At 60.9% G+C, this 21,011-nt stretch overlaps 1 protein-coding gene across 2 annotated transcripts in view; it reads right to left on the bottom strand.

Annotated features, from left to right (window-relative positions):
• Positions 1–18,796, bottom strand: part of SEPTIN9 (septin 9) — a 146,072-nt gene extending 127,276 nt beyond the window's left edge. Inside the window, exons 1-2 of one of the 2 annotated variants that reach the window (XM_049635618.1) lie at positions 18,695–18,796; positions 1,834–1,890 (exon numbers count right to left, since the gene is read on the bottom strand). In XM_049635618.1, the coding sequence (XP_049491575.1) occupies positions 1,834–1,890; positions 18,695–18,713 (76 nt within the window). In that variant the 5' untranslated portion in view covers positions 18,714–18,796. The remainder of the gene's footprint in view (positions 1–1,833; positions 1,891–18,694) is intronic. The other variant, XM_049635621.1, reaches the window with a different exon arrangement.
• Positions 18,797–21,011: the final 2,215 nt, after the last annotated feature.

Below are 21,011 nucleotides of genomic sequence, written 5' to 3' on the forward strand. Positions count from 1 at the left end.
GGGGGGCGGGGCGAGGGGGCTGAGAGGCTGGGGGTCCAGGGCAGGACCCCGCCTGGACCGAGGTCTCAGCTGCAGGACGGCAGGGCTGACAGAAGGAGCCAGGGAGACGAGGAAAGGGTGTCCCGGGCCGGAGCCCGCACAGGCCCCCACACAGAGGATTCCGTGTGTCAGCAGGCGGTCCCAGGCGAAACCCAGATCACCGACTTGCAGCTCTGGGCTTTGGCAAATTATGCCTTAGGCTTCCAAGTGGAGCCGTGCTAGCGGCTGCCAAGGGCTGACGGCACAGAACTGGCCAGTCTGAGCGCGGGGAGGCGCTGGCCAGAGGAGGCTGCGTCCACGCGGCCCGGGGCGCCAGTCTCCCGGGACCTCAACCCCCGAGCTCAGGAGCCGGTCTCCAGCCCGTCACAAGACCAGGCCCCCAGACCCAGCCCCGCTGGCGGAAGGGAGGGAGACCGAGAAGCGGCCCAGCTGCAGAGGCAAGGGGTCCCGGAGAAAAGTTCCCCGGGAAGGCAGAGGCGGCCGGGCGGTCCAGTGGTCAGCGGCCTGACGTGGCCCCGGGTGGGCGGAGCTCCTGCTTAACCACGGATGTGAATCATTCGGCCGCCCTGCAGACCTCCAGCCGGGCGTCACCCTTCCCTTCCCACACCCGGCCCCATCCTGCACCACACGGGGCCTCAGACACGGCCGTGTGGACATCCCAGCCTGTACAGACACACCCCGCCGACACCACCACCCCCATTCCCTGCAAAGAGCTGCCCCTGGCCTCCCCACGAGCCTGGAGGTGTCCCACCCACGGGCAGGTGACACCTCTCCCCTCGGGGATGTTTGCGCTGGCCCCGGAAGTAGGCGCAGGAACGTCTGGGCAAGGAATTCTGGCGTTGCCAGAAAGATCTGGCTGCTAGCTACATGAAGACCTTAGCTGGAAGTTCGTCTAAAATAAAGTAATTAAGGGGGCGCCTGGGTGGCTCAGTCGGTTAAGCGTCCGACTTCGGCTCAGGTCATGATCTCGTGGTCCGTGAGTTCGAGCCCCGCGTCGGGCTCTGTGCTGACCGCTCAGAGCCTGGAGCCTGTTTCAGATTCTGTGTCTCCCTCTCTCTCTGACCCTCCCCCGTTCATGCTCTGTCTCTCTCTGTCTCAAAAATAAACGTTAAAAAAAAAATTAAAAAATAAATAAATAAATACAATAAAGTAATTAAGGAATTCTATGCAAGCGACCGGACGAATAAATTAAACTTAATGGATTCTTCAGACGGTCAACAGTCACGTGTAGCTAGCGGCCCCTACAGGGGACACAGACACGGGACCTTTCCACCATCACAGGAAGTGCGACTGGGCAGGGCTGGTCTCGGAGGTGGGACGCGGGCTCTGGGAGAGGCGAGTCCCTCCGTCTCCGGGCCCCGACATCCTCCTTGAAAGGGGGCCACCAGCATGAACACGCACAGAAAGAGCCAAGAGAATAGCTTGGCCGTGACCATCACGAGCTTGCTAATTTGACACTGGTTACCTATTCGCTCTGTCGCGGGAGCACCTTCCCTTCCGCAGGGTCACGGGGAGCAGGCGCAGGGGTCACGGGCCGATTGGCTCAGAGGTGCTCGGAGTCAAAGCCGCCCTTCCGCGGGCGGCCCGCCCTCGGCACCTCGCGCCTTCCCTCCGTGCTACCTACAGACGGGCGGCTGCCCCAGCCCCTGGCGACACGCCTCTGCCGGGCCCGAACGCGACCTGCATCAGAGCCATCGAAGACGGTGTCTCCCTGGACAGCAGGGGAGGGGCCCTGCTCACCCGAGAGGGCCAGGCCGGAGAGAGGGCAAGGCCATGACTTAACACACCGCTTACCTGGGCCCGTGGGGTCGCCAAGCTTCCGGAGACGGTTGCTGGAGGTCCGCGTGACTCCTAAAGACGGGGGCAGAAGGCACAGGTCACACACGGCCGCCGGCGGGTGGTTAACACCGGGCACGCCCTCACCTCTGCTCCTACAACGGGCTCCAGAACCAGAAACCAGAGGTCCTCGTCCTCCCCGGCGACACCCAGGCCCAGCAGCCACCTGCAAGGACAGCCACTGCCATCTGGACACCGGCCACTGGCGGCCACCGGGCCGGACTCTTTACACCCATTTCTCACCTAACTCTTACCGCTGCCTTTTGCGGCCGAGTTTCAGTGGGGTCGAGGAACCTGCCCGAGGTCGCACAGCTCCTAGGAGTTGAGCCCAGAATGAACCCAAGTCCGTCCAACTCTAAAATGCGGGCTTGGCCCAGTGCATCATGCCATCCTGACTGTCCGCAGGACAGTGAGGGGTGCTGGCCCCCGGTCAGGCACTGGTCACCCCCTGGGATGGCACACGTCGATCTGTATTGTGAATTGGGATCTCCCCGCACCAGGGTCCCTGACGCCACCCCCCTCCCCCCACTGCTCTGAGGCTGGGCAGGGCCGGGCTGGATCCGGGAGGGTGGAGGACGAGCGGTCCTCCCCCACACCCCCCAGCGGGGAGCAAGAACGGAGCCCCAGATGAACACCGCCTCGTGCTGCACACGCTCCATCCCGGCACCCACCCCTCGGGCCAGCGCGTGCTCCCTGGAGAGGCTTATGGCAGGCAAGTCCTGACTCGAGGAGATTTGCGGAGGTGCTAAGCCGAGCCCGGCCGAAGCTGCCAGGAAGGGTATCCACGGGAGGGGCAGGGGAGCGTGCTACCGCGGCCAGGTCTCACGGAGCTCTGGAAGTGTGCCGCCTGGGCAACCAGGCCATCCTTTGGAGAGCCGCAGGGACACCCCAGGTTGGCCGGCAGAGGCCCTCCCCACAGACGGCAAGATGAGCGGGGAAAGGACCCGCTCATCAGGGTTAACCCGGAAACCTGCCCGCAGCCTCCGCCGTCTGACAGCCACCCAGGATGCCGGGGCCAGAGATGCCCGCTCCCGTCTCGCGGTCTTCCGGACAGGCCTCTACCAGGCGTCCCCCCCCATTCTCCCCCCACCCCCCCCCCCCCCCCCGCCGACACCGTGACCACCGGGAAGCGGAGGCAGCCAGCATTGTTCCTGAAGGTGCCAGAGCCGCACGCAGGGTGACCCACAGACCTGGCTTCGTGTGCAGCTCCCCGGGGACACCCATGCTCTGTACGTCTGAAGACAGTGACAGCAGAATGGGTACAGTGCATCCTTCAGGGTCTTTCTTACCTGCCGCTAAGCCCAGGCCTCTTTCTGGGGCTGGGGAGGACCCCAGGATGTGCCCCAAATGTTGAACCCACACGGAACACCACCAAGAGATGCATGGACACGAGACTCAAGGGCCTGGAGTGACCAGCGAGGCCTCTGGGAGGCAGGGACGACCAAGCGGACCCTCGAAGGAGGCAGGGAGGAGGAGGGATGCTGTGAGGTCACGACCACTTCCGCTCGCAGAGGCTCTATGACCACTCCCCGCGCACCCCACGACGCAGGTGCCACCAGGGCCATTTCAGACAAGGGAAGCGAGACCTGGAAGGCCCCCTCGGCCCGCCCCAGCCACGTCGGCGACCTGGTGGCCGACTCTATGTGTCAACATGACTGCATCCCCCCGTGCCCAGATATGCAGCCAAACGTGATCTCTGGGTGTTTCTGGGTGAGGTTAGTGTCTGTATCAGCGGACTGGGCACAGCAGGCCGTCCCCTCGGCGCGGTGGGTGCGGACACGACCGAGGAAGGGGGGGTGCTCTGGGCCTGACGGGAACACCGGTCTTCTCCTGCCCACGGGCTGGGACGCACGGCGTCGGCCCCCCTGGTCCTCGGGCTGAACTGTGGCACCCGCCTCCCGGGGCGCCCAGCTTGCAGCCGCAGCCCTGGGGTTTCTCAGCCTCCGTCATCACGTGAGCCCGTTCCCCGCCGCTCTGTGACCTCACCCGGCAGACACGCGAGCACCCTGGGTGCCCGGCCACCCCGATGAAACGTCTGCTCACCGCCGAGTGATGGAAACCGTCCCTCCTCGACTACCGCCCAGAACACGAGGATTGCAGGCCACCCCTGCCCATCGAGGCTGGACGGCGGCCTCAGGCCCTTGGGGGCGGGAAAGTCCCGCATTGGGCTTCCAGAACTGACTGCTCCCTTCAGACCCGGAGAGGGTGGGGCCCTCAGTGGCTCTGGTGGGCTCCCCAGGGCTGGGAGCGGCGGGAGGGAGACGGGCCCTGCCCCCAAGGCTGCTGAGGCGGGAGTGTGGGCATCCCCAGCCTCCGACGGCCACCATGACGGCCGTGAGCTCTCTCCACACGCCTGAGTGGGAGCTACACTGCATGTGACAACCCACGAGAATGATCATCACCCCCCAACACACACACACACACACACACACTAAGCCACTCAGAGGTCCCGCCGTCGGGCTAAGAGTGGCACCAATGAGCCACAGCTGTGCCTGTAAATCCAGCGAGTCCCCAATATGGAAACAGTACGGGGTGAGGAACAGAGGAGGAATGGGCCCAACATTCCTGTGGATTGACTCACTTCCGGCTGTGACTCGCCCGGGGCCAGCTGGACGCCCACCCGTGCCCCTGTGGCGGCTTCCAGGCAAAGGTAGAAGGGAAAAGGACCCGTTCGGGCTCTTCAGCCCCCCCGCCCACCACCCCGCGTCTGGTCCTCAAGCCCCATTCTGGGTTGGCTCCTCCCCGAGCCCGCGGGTGGGGCCAGAGCAACAGCATCTGTCTCGGATTTCTTGGGTGGAGTTTGTGTTTTATTTGTGCTGTTTATTTTTCCGATTTCCCCAAACACGCGGCTGGTGCCAGGCAGCCCCTGGCGCAGACAGGACGCCGGGCACGCTGCTTGCTGGGCCGGGGAGGTGGCGGGCCCGGGGTTCCCGCCCTCCGACGAACTCCCCGCCCGGGAGACACCCGCGGCCAAGAGCTACTGAAATCCAGCTCCCTGGACCTCATTCCTCGGGCCCGCGTCGGAGTCCGGCGAAGAGGGAGCTGGAAAGGCCTCCAGGACATCCAAGGGCTCCGCTGTTCCAGTTGAGAAGGGAGTTATTTTTATGCGATTTTAAAAGAAAACATATTCAGAAGGAGAGGAGGCCATGTGACATCCAGAGTTCGCCGGGTGCGAGCTGCACGCCCGGGGAAAATAACACCCACCCCCATCCGTTCCAGCCTCATCACTCCCCCCAGCCCCCCCCCCCCCGTCCCGGGGCGGCGGCACGGGGACCAAGACGAAATGAGGTCACACGCCGTGGCACTGGGCACAGTCCCGAGCACAAAGGAAGCACCCGATAGATTAGACAATTATTACCATCGGCAGTAGGTTCATCACAGTCATAACAATTTTTAAATTATTATCGCTCACCTGCTGCATACGCCAACCTGAACCTGGGGACCTATAATTAGGAGCTAAGAGAGCTCGGCGGCCCAGAGGCGATGCATCTGAACGAAGGAGAAGTTGTAACCGAGGCCCCCGGCACGTTCCGGCCAGGCCGCTGCTATGCCCCGACCACCGCCAAAAAAAAAAAAAAAAGTTCTTCCAGGAGCTCTACCTTACTCCCTCCCAATTCAGGGAAGCCCCCAGACCCTCCTGGTCTCCACAGCGATCTGCACGTTAGGGGAAGGTGGGCAGTTTTCTAGATCCAGAGAAAACAGCCAGGCTTTGGGGAGCTCAGACTCCGGGTGCTTGCCCTCCCGGACCCGGCCGCCCCAGAGACTCGGAGGCCGGGCCAAAGGCCGTTTCCCACGTGGGCACAAACTCCAGACCAGTGACCAACGCCAGTAGAGTGTGGCAGATAGAGCCCACGAGATTGAAAGTCGCTTCAGATGAAACAAAAGTCAGCAGAGAGTGGAAAGCGGGACTCAGCCCGGGCCGGCGGCTCCAACAGAATGAAAACGCAGCGTTCCAGAGCAGGAAAGAAGAGGCCAGAAGATGCGCGGGGCCTCCTCGGGCCTCGAGAGAAAGACGAGGATCCCACGCAAGGCTGGGAGAACGGGGATGGTCCGCGAGGCATTTTCCTCGTAGGAGCAGCGTTTGGGGTGGGGGCCGCCTCCAGGCAGCAAAAATGGGTCCAGGTAAACCGCCTGGTGCCCCACTCGCCCCTTTGCCACACCCCCCAGGGGCGGCACAGCCCGGCTGCCTGTGTCACGGAACTGGGGAGCTTGCCCGGGGAAGGGAGGGCAGGGCGTGAAGACATTTTATCTTTCCCTTCCAACCACGTTTTTGTGATGGAACCCAGGAAATTACAAGGTTGAAATGGTTAAACAGGCACTGAGGAACTTAACTAGACTCTCCAGTTAATAGGTTATTATTCGTGATTATTTTTAATGACTGGAACACCACACGTAGTCTCAGAGCCGCTGCCTCCGCCCATGGATCTGGCGGCTGGCCCCAAGCCCCACTGGGGTCGTGCACCGCCCAGACACCCTGACCCCGGGGGAGGGGACACCGCCCCCCCACACACACACACACATGCACCCCGTTCTGCTCTGTGCCAACGGCAAAGGAGGTCTGGACAGGACCTTCCTCCAATTAAAAGTCACCATTTTCTCAAAAGGGAGCCTTGCAGGAAGAGGTCCGTTTTCAATAAAGAATCGGTTTTCAATTTTTGCTTCAAACTCATGAGAGACTCTCAGGAAAGGACAGGGAGGTCCCGGCGACCTTGGCCCAGAGCTGCCTGCCCCTACCCAGCGGTCCCCTCCTCCTTCAAGCCCGGGGCGGGGGGGGGGGGCAGGACACACAGTCTTTACCCCCCTTTCATCAAGCTCAAGTGCTCACAGAAGCTGTGAAGGGCTTCCCCCAAGTCAAGGTTGCAGGTGGGAGTAAAGAGTCAAATTCCAGACTTATCTTCAGAGGAACCTGAGATAAGGAGATAACACCTCCTCCCTCTTCTCCTACCCTCTGCCCTTGGCCTTTGCTGCCAGGAAGTGTGTGTGCTCTGGACAGGTACACTAGGGAGGTGCGGATGCCCTCCTGATGGTGCCCCAACCACCACCGCCCCCCGCGCCCCTCAAGAGAACCTTCTCCCCACCAAGGCCGGCAGCTGGGGCTGCGGATCGAAGCAAACCTCAACGTATTCTCCCACGTGGCGAGCAATCCTTTTGCCTTTGGAAACGTGCTCGGGCAAGGGACGCAATACTGCGGGAAGTTCTGTTTTCTGCAAAGCCTCGGGCCTTGAAGCCAGGGGTCCTAGTCCCTTCTCGGACTCCCGCCCCCACCTGCCATCCCCTCTCCGGTGTTGGCGGTGCTCCCAGCCCACGGTCCGCCCGGCTACCAAGCGCCAGCGGAAGGGGCCGCTGGTTCTGGTGCGGTGCCCTCGGCCGCGGTTGCTGAGGCTCAAGGTTGGGGCCCGGCTGCAGGGCCGGAAGAGAAGGCCCCGGGCGGTGGCCGCGTCGCCGGCAAGGGCTCTGCGTGTGCGGCGAGGAACCGGGGCGCACGTCCTCCTCCAGCTCGGACCACATCTTCGGGCGGGTGTTCAGCCTGTCTGAGCATCTTGGCAGATGCAGACTCGTGAAAGATCACTGAGTGCCTACTCTGCACCGGGCACTGTCCAGGGTGCGGGGGACACGACGGTGACCCAAAGTGCCCTGGCTGCTCCTGGGGCCCCTCCACGCGGGCATCTGGCTCACACCTCGGGGAAGAGGTGTCACCAGATGGCCACGTCTGTCACACAGCCATCGGTGCTGACCAAGGACCCACAGAGCCCTTCCCTCAAAGGTTCACCAGCGGGGCATCTGGGCTCTGGGCCCCACCCGTAGAAACTACATTGCCCGGTGAAATCTGAAGTTCAGGGGCGCCTGGGGGGGTGCTCAGTCGGTTAAGCAGCCAACTTCAGCTCAGGTCACGATCTCACCGTTAGTGAGTTCGAGCCCCGCGTCAGGCTCTGGGCTGGCCGCTCGGAGCCTGGAGCCTGCTTCGGATTCTGTGTCTCCCTCTCTCTCTCTGCCCCTCCCCCACTTTCTCTCTCTCCCTCAAAAATAAACAAACGTTAAAAAAAATTTTTTACATCTGAAGTTCAGATAAACAACAGATAATCTTCAAGCATCATCCCTTGCCCTCCCAGGCTCTCCTCTGAGTGACAGAAGAGATGCCATCCACGGGACGAGGTCTCCAGGTCCCCCGGTCTGCCACCCAGCGAGGGGCTTGGGAGGAGAGCGGAAGGTGGGAGCAAGGGAGAAACGGGGTACCTCCTTCCCGCTCTCTCTGCCTTGGGAGGTCACGTCTGGCCTCTGCCGAAAGCTGTAGCCCCTGTCAGGCAGGCCCGCCTTCGTCCCCAGCGTCGGGGGACTCTGGACCGGTGACAGGACCTCCTCCCTCTGACCCTCCGATCTGGCGGGGAGGGGATGGGGGTGGCTTCCTGCTGCTGAAGATCTGTAGGTCGTCTCGGCAAAGCCACCGAGAAGGGCCCTGACCGCGTGTCGACACGGTCAAACGTTGTTGCAAAATGTGCGAACCAGGAAATACCTTAAATCCAATCGGTTAAAATCCCTGTCTGTGTCCACTCTGAGCTCCTGCCCAACACACTCCTCCTGTGCAAGGAGCCACCGGAGGGGTACTGCCGTCTGGGGGTGCCGGCCAAGGAGAGGTTGGATGGAAAGCTATGTAGTTGGGACTCAGCTGGGTTGTATTTACACAGCTCGCACCTTTCTGCGTCTACTTAGGTGACCGCTGGCCATTCCGCGGTGGGAGTCCAGTGATGTGCCTTCTGGTTCCCGTCCCCACCCGTGTGCTGCGCACGGTCAGAGGGGCAGGGCAGGGGCGTGGCCCGAGTGCATGCCGGAAAAATGTGGGCAGAGGGGGAGAAGCAAGATGTGGCACGTGTGGAGCCAGAAGCTCGTCTACGGAAAACCATTCCAATCACCAGACACAGAGTTGTAAGCAGAGAATTCAGTCCTCGTCCACGTTGAATCAAAACGACAAGTATCCCCGGCCAGGAATGAAGGTACAGTTACAAATGCCCTGTACTTTTATTTTTAAGGTTTATTTTTATTTTTTTTATTTTTTTATTTTTTTTAATTTTTTTTTTTTCAACGTTTTTAATTTATTTTTGGGACAGAGAGAGACAGAGCATGAACGGGGGAGGGGCAGAGAGAGAGGGAGACACAGAATCGGAAACAGGCTCCAGGCTCCGAGCCATCAGCCCAGAGCCCGAAGCGGGGCTCGAACTCACGGACCGCGAGATCGTGACCTGAGCCGAAGTCGGACGCTTAACCGACTGCGCCACCCAGGCGCCCCTTATTTTTATTTTTGAGAGAGCGAGAGAGCGCACGCAAGTGGAGGAGGGGCAGGGGGGGGGGGACAGAGCATCTGTGCTGAGAGCACAGAGCCTGCCGCGGGGCTCGAACTCACGAACCGCGAGATGGTGACCTGAGCCAAAGTGGGACGCTCAACCGACTGAGCCACCCAGGTGCCCCGCAATGTCCCATACTTTTCTGTGTCTTTCTTAAAAACAGAAATTATCTTCAAAATAGAATTGATCAGAATTCTTGTGTTTAGAGGGCAAAGATCATGGCAATATCACAAACTGTGAAGTCCCACTTTTTAATGCATCCCAACTACTGAAGATAAAAAAAATAAACTTTGATTAACCAGGAAGATGAATGAAATTTCTATTCTCTTTCTACCTCTCTCTCTCTCTTTCTGTTCGGAATAAATGATATGACCAAGTCCTCAGGTAAAAGAAGCGATCAGAGCATGTAGCCAAAACAGTAGAAAAAAAAAAAAAACAACAATGCTTTGGAGACAGGACAAGTAGTTGATTGATAGAAGCATTCTTAGGTTTCTGGAATTTCTGGTGCTTATGGTATATGCCAGCTGTTTAAAATTTACAGTTTGGGGGCACCCGGCTGGCTCCGTTGAGGTTGTGAGCTTGAGCCCCACGTCGGGCGCAGAGATTCCTTAAAGACTCAGATCTTTTTGGGGCGCCCAGGTGGCTCGGTCGGTTAAGCGTCTGACTCTTGGTTTTGGCTCAGGTCGTGATCTCGCGCTTCGGGAGTTCGAGCCCCGCGCTGGGCTCTGTGCTGACAGCTCGGAGCCTGGAGCCTGTTTCGGATTCTGCGTCTCCCTCTCTCCCCCCCTCCCCCCCCACACTCTCTTTCTCAAAAATATATACACGTTTCAAAGAAAAGGAACAAAAATAAACAAACTACAGTCTCCTTCAAAAATAAAATAAACCTCGCGATGTGTTGTCACTTCCTCTCTCATCCTAAACAAGAAATCACGTTCATACTTTTCAAGAGCTGTATATGCCCCACGCCACCTGGATCTGCCCCCGGCTGCTCCTGTCCACCGCCCGTGTGACAAATTCCCCACCCTGAAGCCCTTCGGTTCCGAGTCCTCAAGCGATTTGTTTCCTGGTGAGACACCAGTGCAAACGGCCCACGCGGGAAACAGAGGTTAACAAAGGGCCGACGGACCCCCGGGAAGATCGAGGGTAACGTGGAGAATGGTTACGATCAGAAACTGCCGACCACGGCAAAAAGGGGCAGCAGGAAGGTGCCCCAGAACACGGCGAAAGGCTTCGTCCGCCTCCGGGCCTCACTGTTTAATGGGCCCCCGCGTCACCCAAAAGGCAGCGGCGTTTCATCCAAGCTTTGGATGGTGGTCAGAGCATAACCGGAGGGCAAACCACAGAGACAGGTGGGGTCAGGGGTGCAGAGGCCCGGGAAGGGCTGGCGAGGGGAGTCAGCACCCACAGAGGCCCAGCGGGCAGGCGGCGCTGTTGACCGGCCTGGAGTTCCAGGAGTCTCTGCGGGAGTAACCAGGCAGCAGAAGGAATGGTCATCAGGAGAGGTGACTGGTCACCTGGGGCGACTGGCCCCAAGACTAGGGCACTCAGGCTGGCCCAAGGAAGCCAAGGGACACCTCCCAGGGTCCAGACGCACCTGTTCATGGGGCCAAAGGAGGGACAAAGAGAAGGGGGTACTCCTGGCATCACTCGCCAGCCAGAGACAGGAGTCAAGCCCTGTAGGCAAGCGGGCCAGTCTTTTACTGAGCTTTAATAAGAAACATTCTCTATCCTCACGTGGCGGGTAAGGGGACACTCTGGTCTCTTCCTCTTCTTACAGGGACTCCAATCCCACCGCGGGGGCCCCACCCGCAAGACCACCTAAACCGAATTACCTCCCAAAGGCCCCACTTCCAAAAACCACCCCCCTGGGGATCGGGGCTCGGACGCAGGGACTTGGGGTCGATGTTTCAAACACGCAAATCCTCGAAGCTGACTGAGAAGCAGATGGCAGTTTCTGTTCATCCAATGTCCTTACAAAACGCCAGCGGTAGGAACCGTGGTCTGGCTACGGAGGCAAGCCCAGGAATGAAGGAGAAAGGGCGGCGGCGTGCGTGACGTTTTATGAAGCTAATTACCTGGAGAAATTTCCAGAAAGCAACAGCCCGTGTCCCACAGCTAGCAGCACACCTACTGTTAAGATCTTCGGCTCCGCACAGAACCCTCGACCGGAGTCCCGGGCCCACTCCCAGCCATCACAGAAGAGGCTGCAAGTCAGCAGCTAGGAGGGATGGCTACATCAACCACGGGACATCCACTCCGAGAGCCACTGAAGTTACAATTCTGGGATCCACGCAGGACATCTGACTTCAAGCAGAAGGAGCAGAATTAAAATGGTTTTTCCAGGGAACACGAGCCGCCTCTGATAATCAAATCAAATGATACGTGGGCCTGTGCGTGTGGCCGAGGGTGCACGAAAAGCAAAAGTTATGACCGATGGGACTGAAGAATCTGTCCTTCCAACTTCCTGTTCACAACGGCCATAGGTTAGGAGCCAAACAAACAGCCGGGGGGGGGGAGGGGGGTCGAAAAGGCAAAAGAGAGAGTAAGAGGCACGGCGTTTATTTTTAGAAAGTCTTCCTTTAAGAAAACAACACCAGGGGCACCTGGGCGGCTCAGTGGGCTGAGCGTCCGACTTCGGCTCAGGTCATGATCTCGAGGTCTGTGAGTTCGAGCCCCGCGTCGGGCTCTGCGCTGACAGCTTGGGGCCTGGAGCCTGCTTGGGATTCTGTGTCTCCCTCTCTCTCTGCTCCTCCCCCGCTCATGCTCTGTTTCTCTCTCAGAAATAAACATTAAAAAAAATTTGAAAAAAAAAAAAGAAAACAACAATAAAAAAGGTACACACGCAAAGGTCTGGCTGCTCGAGTGTCAACCCCCAGCTCCCAGGAAGGTGCGACCATCCAGAACGGACTGGATCGCCAGGGCTGAGGGTGTGCCGCAACTCAGCCACCCCCCCCCCCATGCCACCACCTCTCCCTCCCCCTCCCCGGCCTCACAGCACCGCCTGTGTGCAATGGGATGTTTCTCCCCGACCTGTGTTCCCCACACTGTCTACACTGGGGCACCTCTGTGCAACAGAAGTCACGGTTTTGTTAGCGACTTTCACAAACTAACCCCCAAATCCGTCTGAAGTTGATTAGCCGGGTTCTTAACAGGCTGATCAGGAAGGCAACGGGCGTTGGATTACAGGAGCTTTATTCTCCCGCTGGGATCTGATCCCCGGTGGAAACAGGAGGCACGGTCCACCGGGAAGGCTGTGAAAGCCCCAGGATGCAGGTCAGATTGAGCCGCGGGCCGAGCCCGGGGCCGCCTGCCAGCTCGCCTCTGCCCAGCCCTTCCTGGTAACCACACTCCCCAGGAGCGGTCTCCAACCGGGGCAGGCAGTCACTGCCGCCTGCCTTTCAGCCGCTGCCCCAACACGCCTGGCCCGGCCGGGACAAGGGGCCCTGGCACAGCCCTCGGGGACTTCCACGGCTGCCGTGGCCAGCCCTGATTCCCAGGTGCAGCCTTGAGGGCCCCACAAGGCCCAGTCACCGCCTGGGCATCCCTGCACCACCCCTTGAACCGCCCAGGACGAGCAAGGCCTCTCCAGGAGCCAGAAAGGGGGCAGTGGACAAGCCCCCCCATCGCCCTAGCTCGGCCCCACTCTGAAACCCCCGGCCAGGGAGGACACAAGACGTGGCTCTCCGGGGGTTGGGGGGGGTGTCAGTCAGCAAGACAGAGGTCTTTCCCGCCCTCCTCGCCCCACCCAACACTGGGGCCCACACCTGCGGGCCGGGGTGGCCCTTGGGGATCCCTGTTCCCCAAGACGACAGGCCTCTGCAGGTGTAGAGCCAGCATCGCTGGGAGCGCGACCGGTGACGTGTGCTCCCGCCAGAGGAGGCGGGCGGCCTGGGCTCGGGGCCACCCTGTGACCCGGATCATCTTACCGTCCCCGCCGCTGCCCCTTTCCCCGCCCTGGAGGCCCGCAGGCTGCCAGCAGTCACGCTTCAGAGAACCAGGTCAGATTAGGACGGGAACAAAGCCCGGCTCTTACAGAGCTCCAAAAGGCCCGAGAGGGCAAGACGCCTGGGAGCCGCCACCCCCTTCGCCACTGCAGTGGACCTGGGCCCCGGGTGGGGACAGGGAGATAAGGCAGAGAGAAACTGGGCTGGGAGCAGAGTACCACGCTCAACCTTGGGGACCCAAGGCCAGGCCGCCCTTCCCCGGCCGCAGTGGGAGCCACCAGGGTACAGGAAGGACGCTGGGAGCCCTTCCCAGCAACTCAGCAGCGCCCGGTGGACCCTTCTGGAACGAGCGACGGAACCCACAGGGAGAGTCGAAACGGGCCAGGAACCTCGGGGGGGGACAGGCACCCCACAGCTCAGCCAAGGTCGCTCTGGGGGACCGAGTCCCTCAGCACGGTGGGCGCCGTGGTCTCGTGGGTTCTGTGTGGTCTTGTCTACAGGTTCCCAGGGGGCTGCACCGCCACTTACCCCCACTGATGTCCCCCACCCCCCCCCCCCCCCGGCCACACCTAGAGCTGGGCATTCCTCGATAACAGTGCCAGCACAGAGGGCCGGGAACCCAGCCCGTCACCTCCCTCCACAGCGAGGCTCGCACCCCTGGGGCCTTGGGCCTCTCTCTCCAGCCCTCCCTCCCCCAAGGCCACCAGCTGGATCCGCCCCGGAACTGGCGCTCCTCGCCCCTGGCTGGGCCCTGCACTGCCGTGGGCTGAACCTTCCTTATCGAGTACATCTTAGGCAAACTGCATATCCCACACAACAGTGCCCGTGGACAAACAGCCTTGCGGAAATAAGGTCCCGCCCCCAGGTCCCATCCACGTGGGGCGGCCTGGGGCGGGCAGGAGAGTCTCGCCAGGCTGCCCAGGGAGTTGCGGGGGAGGGGACTGCCTTCTTCCTCCTGGGGTCCCTGGGTCTCCAGGTGAGATGTCCTCTGCAGACGCCCACCTGGGAGCTCCACGCCCATGGCCGGCCCCCACTGCCACCTGGGCCAGGGCTCTGGGCCTCTGCTCCTGAGAGGCAATTTCACGTCCCCTCTGCACCTGTCCTGGCTTGGACACGGAGGTGGGTGGGCAGAGCGGGGCTTCCAGAAAGACGGTGGGCGACCTCCAACTCAGGTCCCTCACACTGGCCTCTCAGAACCCCGCTGGCCTGGCTGGGAGGTGCTGGTGGGCAGGTGTCTGTGAGCTGGGGCGAGCCAGAAGGCCAGGCAGGGAGGTCACCCCCGTCTCTGCGGGAGGCCAGGAAGAGGGACGGCCCCCAGTCTCGGGCTCAGTCAGCTCGCTCACATTTGTGGGGTTCGGGGATCCCCAAGTTCCGTGGTCCTGGGCACCAGCCCGCAGTAGTACAGGCTAACTGCACGAGGTAGCTCTTTCTCTCTGCCCACGTCCCCAGATGAGCCAGAGCAAACAGGCCTGGCCCCCAGGAGACAAGGGACAGCAAGGACAGGGCAGGGGAAGGGGCCAGAACAGAGAAGAGGAAGAACCTTGTCCACGCTCACCCGGCAACCCGGCAACCCGGGGTTAGCTCACTGGGGAAGTGTTCTCGGAGGTTCTTCGCCCTTCCCATAAGTCAGCTCCTAGGGCACTGGGTGTGGAGAAGGCCGCCCACTCCGGGCCCGGCTGCAGACGTAATCTCTCTAAGGCCATTGCCCTGGGGTCCAGCCTCCTACTCGGGCCTCTGGAGAAGTCACTACAGGGCAGAGCTTTTTAACCCCTGGTAGGCCAGGTACCCCTCTGGGAATCTCCTCGAAGCCACAACGAATCTCCAAGTAATTCCTTACTGTGGCCGGTGCACACACAGACCAATGCCCACCCCCTTGTCCCCTGTTTCTGTGGCTCGTGGGCCCCAGGGAAGCTCCTGTGCCACTGAGGGTTCCCAGGGGAGCCGGGGACACTGGAGGGCAAGGTCTGTGTGACCTGGTGTGCAGTGAGGAGCCCCAGACTCAGAACACCAGAAAACCCGGGGGACTCAGGCAGCAAGCGGCTGCAACACCGAGGGGCTGCGGGAAAAGCCTGGGCCTCAATCCGGCCTCTAAAGCCGCAGAGGTGCGGGGAGGACCGGACAGCTCCTGGACTTCCTCGCTAAGGCAGGGACACGCGGCCTTCTCCTTCCTCCTGCTGATGAGGACCATGAAGACAGGGGCGCCCGGGTGGCTCGGCCGGTTAAGCGTCCGACCCTCGGTTTCGGCTCAGGTCGTGTTCTCACAGTTCCTGAGTTCAAGCCCCGCGTCGGGCTGCGTGCAGGGCCTGCTGGCGCTTCTCTCTCTCTCCATCTCTCTTCTCCTCCCCTGCTCTCTCTCTCTCTCTCTCTCTCTCAAAATAAATAAACTTAGCAAAAGTCATTTAAAAAAATAAAAGAATGATGCTGACCGTAGCCGCCAAGGTACAGAGCAGGCCTTTCTAGGCCTTTCTACGCACGAGCTCACGCGATCTTCACAAGTCAGCGTCGACCCCGTGTAACAAATGAACCAAGCGAGACCAAGTACCTTGCCCCGCAGTGAGGGAGGTGCCAGGCTCGGATTTAATTCCAGGAGCCCCGCAACGAACCACGGGGGCCACGCGGCCTGTAGACGGACATCGGTCCTGGCCCACTGGAGCCCACAGGGGAGGTGGGCCCGGGACAAGCCTGGAGCAGCACGGGAGCTGCTGTCCTAACGCCCCATCTGGGCGTCTGCCATGTTCTCCACCCGGAAAGATCCTTTTATTCTCTGACCTACTCACAGCTTCTCACTTCTCAAGGCCGCCCACTCAAACCTCCCGTCCCGCCCGTGGTCCCCGCTTCCAGGGTATTGGGTAGCATCTGGAGCCCGTGTGGCACAGGAACACAGGCAGGAAGGGCGTCATCCACCTGCTTCTTGCCCCTCCAGGGAGCATGCAAGCTCCCTGCAAGCAGGGACCACGATCTTTCCATCACCTCTGTACCCTCGCGGCCCTGCCTGTGCACGCCCAACACACGGTGTGTGTTCAACGAATGCGTACAGACCCAAGACACTTGGGATCCCCCCACAAAACATATCTTCAATTTTTTTTCCTCTTTCCAGGGGCGCCCGGCTGGCTAAGTTGGCTAGGCGTCCAACAGCGACTCAGATCACGGTCTCACGGTCCGTGGGTTCAAGCCCCGCGTCGGGCCCTGCGCTGTGAGCCCAGAGCCTGCTTGGAATCCGTCTTCCTCTCTGTCTTTCCCTCGCTTGTGCACACACCTGCTCTCTCTCTCTCTCAAAAATAAACATTAAAAAAAAAATTTCCCCTTTTCAGACACTCACGAGTACTCCAAGGCAGCTCTACAGAGAACACCATCATAAGCATTCCATTTATTTCCAAGCCTGTAAATAGGTCCAGAAGCAACGATCCCACTCAATCCAGGAAAGAATAAAAGCCTTCTTCGTTGTCCTTGGATTTTCAATACTGGGGGATTTTTAACACCGTTTGAGGCTCCTTAATTTCATGGCATTCATACTACGTAGGGGTCGGTCTCACTTCTGCCAAGCAGCCCTGTGGAACCGGGGCACCAGGGGAACGGGAGCGTGTTCAGAATGGGGCCGAGAGGCCACCCCGCCCCTGGGCCAGTCCCCTCCAGTCCGATCCCACACAACTACAACGGAGTGACCCAGCCCACCTTGGACCGCTGCCAGCGGGGGAACAAACTGGAAGGGGTCCAAGCCCTCCCCGCACCCATCCTGCAGCACCCCGCCCCGTTAGGTACACACAGGAGCCACGGAAGCTAACTTTACAAGAGCTGGTTCCTACTCACCCCCATAAACTCTCCTTCCACTGACTGCACAAAGCTTCAGCTTTGTTGTCTTTATCTACCTGAGGGGAGGCGGAGAAGGCGTGGAGGAGAAGAGAGGTCGAGCCAGCTTGGGGGGGCCCTCTGGCATCCGTGTAGGACAGTCTCCCCAGGGAAAAAGCCAAGGACCTGTGACCTGGGAGGACCCCCGATCACACCCACTGTCCAGACCCACCGGCAGGACGTGAGGTGTAAGGAGACAAGGGCAAGAGCAAACAGGGGTCCCTGGGCCGCGCGGGGCTAGCGATCCCAGGGAGAGGGCCTCACGCAGCAGCAATGCCCACATCCATCTCAAGTATTTGGAGCATGCTGGGGAGGGAGGCCGCGAGCCAAAGCCCAGGATATGTCACCTGGAAGCCCCCTCCTCCCCCACCATCACATCAACGCACCCACGCTTCCGAGACAGAGCCGGGTTAGGGCCGCGCTGTTGGCCACAAGGGGGTGAACCTTGACATTCTAAGCCACTGACCCAGAAGGGTATTTTAAAGGAAGTTCTGAGTAACCCTCTTTGAGACACGTTATTCTTTATTACTCATTTTGGTTCCTGAATGTGGAAAGCAGGAGACTGAGAAATGACCCACAGGCAGGGGGGTGGCCTAAATGGCCTCTTCGGTTCCCAGTGAGTCCCATGATTCTGGCTTCTTATCAGTAAAAATCAAGTCACGGGTCCCTGGCAGAAAACTTCATGTCCAAATAGATTAAGAACGCAGCTAGCAAGGTGAGCAAAAGGGCAGATGCCACTGAATTCAGGGCTGAGGATCCTGCCTGGGCCCTTTAGGGGTGAGGGGGGAACCACAAAGAAAAAACAAGAAAAAAGAGAGGACGGAGATCTGGATTACCCTGACCTGCCTTCAGTGCTTGTGGCCTCAGTTTGCCCATCTGTGAAATGGAACTTCGGGGTGATGAGAGGCAGCGAGGCCTCCTCCACCCGAGTGAGGGCAGGCCCACTGGTGGAGTCAGGATGGGTGCCAGGACGCGGAGGGCGCTGTGAGACCCACCGGATGAACCCTCGTTACCCGCCCCCCCTGCCCCCAGCGCTGCTGGGCGGTCCCATCTGGCGAACTTTCAAGGCATCCGCTGGGTACAGGCAGTCCATCTGAAGGATGCTGCGCGGCCTGGACCACCAGCCCTGGAGGCTGAACCGGAGGAAATCTTCCACCAGCCACCCCCCCCTCCCCCCCGCGCACTCCGGGACCCCAAACTCCCCGACCGGCCGGCGGCGCCCGCAGAGTCGGCGACGATGCAAGGGGCTAGGAGAGCGAGCAGGAAGTAGGGCCAGCCCGGGGCAGCGGCCCCCACGGCAGCCCCCTCCAGACCTCCGGGCGACCCGCGGCTGACGGCGCCAGGGAAACGTGGGCCAGGTGGGGGGCGGGGCCGGCCGTGCAGGGGTCAGAGGGCCCGGACGCCAGGACCCCCGCCGCGACCCCCGCCCCGGTGTCCCGCACGTGCGCGCGGGCCCCGCGGCCTGGGAGCAAAGGGGGACGCCGGGTCCCTCGAGGGGCCCAACGCCTGGAGGCCCCTCGACCCCCACCCGGGGTGGGGACCGCGTCCACCGGCCGGGCGCGAACTCCCCACCCGCCACAACCCGCTCCTGAGTCCGGCGGCCCGCCCCGGCCCAGGTAAGGAGGGCGCGTCCCGCGACCCCGACCTCCCCCCCCCACCCCCACCTCCCCGCGCTCCGGGCGCGGCGCCCACCTGAGTACGACTTCTTCATGGTGTCGCCGCGGCCGCCGCTCCCAGGAAAGTGTGGCTGCGGGGCCGCGGGGCGCGGGCTCCCGGGTCGCTAATCCCGGGCCGGGAGTGCGCGGGGTGGGGCGGGAGGAGGGGCGGCCCGGCCCCGCCCCCGGGCCCGCCCCCGCCCGTGGAGGTGCGCGTCCGACCCCGCCCCGCGCTGCACCTGGCGCGGCCCCGCCCCCGGCCCCGCCCCGCGGCCCCGGCGCAGCGTGTCCGACGGTGGGGGGGGGGGCGCCCACGTGGTCCGCGCAGGGCCCCACGCCGTCCCCCAGCGTGGAGGGCTGGCTGCGGGGGCGTCCGGCCACCTCCCTGCGCAAGGGGCGGAGAGGGCCAGGTGGCCCCGGGAGAGGAGAGAGCGCGGGGAGCGGCCTGGGCACGGGCGGGCCAGCCCGGGGTGGGGGGACTGGGGGAGGCGGTTACACAGGCTTAGTGGACCCGGGCAGGGCGAGCGGGGAACCTGTCCCTCCACCCTCTGGTAGTCAAAAGGGCAGACTGCAGCGACTCCTCCGATGAGCTCATCTGTAAAATGGGTGCGTTGGATCCGATCATTTCCGTTCCGTCTGAGAAAACATTGGTCCGCTTTGCGCCAGGTCCTGTGAGGAGGGCGGACGCGGGGCGCGCGCCTTTCCAACCCGCTTAATACACGCAGTGATGAGGGCGCGCGCGTCCTGGCAAAAGGTGTCCAGAAGAATTCTGTATCCTTAAGGAAATTTTCCGTAATGAAAAAAAAAAAAATGTCTTAAAGTACAGAGGTGAAAGCGATACATTTTGTCTAGAGGGTGAGGTCAGAGCTTGATTAAGGCGGGGCCAGCACACGGTTTTAAAGCATGAGCAGGAATTTGCCAGGTAGCCAAGGTTTAGGGAGGCGGACTGTTCCTGGCAGTGGGAAGGGCGAGGCGGGGCCGCAGGCGCGATGTATTACGATCTTGTGGAAACACACACAGGGCCAGGCCTTCCAGGTTTGCCAGCGCAGGTCCCCGGGAGGGGGGGCGGGGGACAGTGGGGGGAGCAGATTCTCAGTAAGGGCGCAGCTGCGGGCCCCTGCCCCCACCGCGAACCAACCCAGGCCAAAGTATGCTTAGCCTCACCAAGAGCCGCTCTTCCCCATTTCTCTTTTACTTTCGGGGGAGGGAGGGACAAGAAGCAGTTTTATTTCCTGCCAGAGAGTGGGAAACTCCTATAAATGGGAACTGAGGCACGTGTGGCTGGGTGCGTGAGTCCTTCCCACCGGCTTCCCTTCTTTTATTTACTTTTTAAATTTTCTTCATGTTTTATTTATTTTTGAGAGAGAGAGGGGCAGAGGCGTGAGCGGGGTAGGGGCAGAGAGAGGGAGACACGGAATCCGAAGCAGGCTCCAGGCTCTGAGCCGTCAGCACAGAGCCCGACGCCGGGCTCGAACTCACGAACTGTGAGATCGTGACCTGAGCTGCAGTCAGTCGCTTAGCCTACTGGGCCACCCAGGCACCCCTTCCCTTCTTTTAAAAAAAAAAAAAAAAAAAAAAAAGTTTGGGGCGCCTGGGTGGCTCAGTCGGTTAAGCGTCCGACTTCAACTCAGGTCACGATCTCGAGGTCCGTGAGTTCGAGCCCCGCGTCGGGCTCTGTGCTGACAGCTTGGAGCCTGGAGCCTGCTTCCGATTCTGTGTCTCCCTCTCTCTCTGCCCCTCCCCCATTCATGCTGTGTCTCTCTCTGTCTCAAAAATAAATAAACGTTAAAAAAATTTTTTTTTTTAAAAAGTCTATTTATTTTAAGAGGGAGAGAGAGAGAATCCCCACTAGGCTCTGCACGCGTCATGGGGCTCAAACTCACAAACCAAGAGATCATGACCTGAGCCAAAGTCAGACGCTTAACGGGGCCACCCAGGCGCCCCCGCCACCCGGTCTCCTTCTTAAGCAATCTGTCCAGCCAGGTGACCTTCCCCAGCCCCTGGTTAGAGCCGACCCAACCAGAGTGGACACTGGGCTCTGCCTGGGTCAACTAGGGACTGGAGGCTGAGGCAGGGCAGGGCTGTGAAGGAGGGGAGCAGCCCCAGGCTTGGGGAGTAGAGGCGAATTATGAGCAGGTGTCATTAGATTCTGGGACGGCCGCACCCGCCCCCCCCTCCACACACACACACACACACACACACACACCCCCGATCGCCACTTGCGTAAATTCTGCTCTGGCCAAGGCAGAAGGCTTAGCTTTGTTCTGATTCTGGCCACGTGATACCACCCTCTGCCACTGAGGCCTCTGGGAACCGAGGATCTAACTGTTGGCCAGAAATGCCGCGGCGCACAT

Source organism: Panthera uncia, chromosome E1 (assembly GCF_023721935.1).
Source record: "Panthera uncia isolate 11264 chromosome E1, Puncia_PCG_1.0, whole genome shotgun sequence".
Classification (NCBI taxonomy): Eukaryota; Metazoa; Chordata; class Mammalia; order Carnivora; family Felidae; genus Panthera; species Panthera uncia.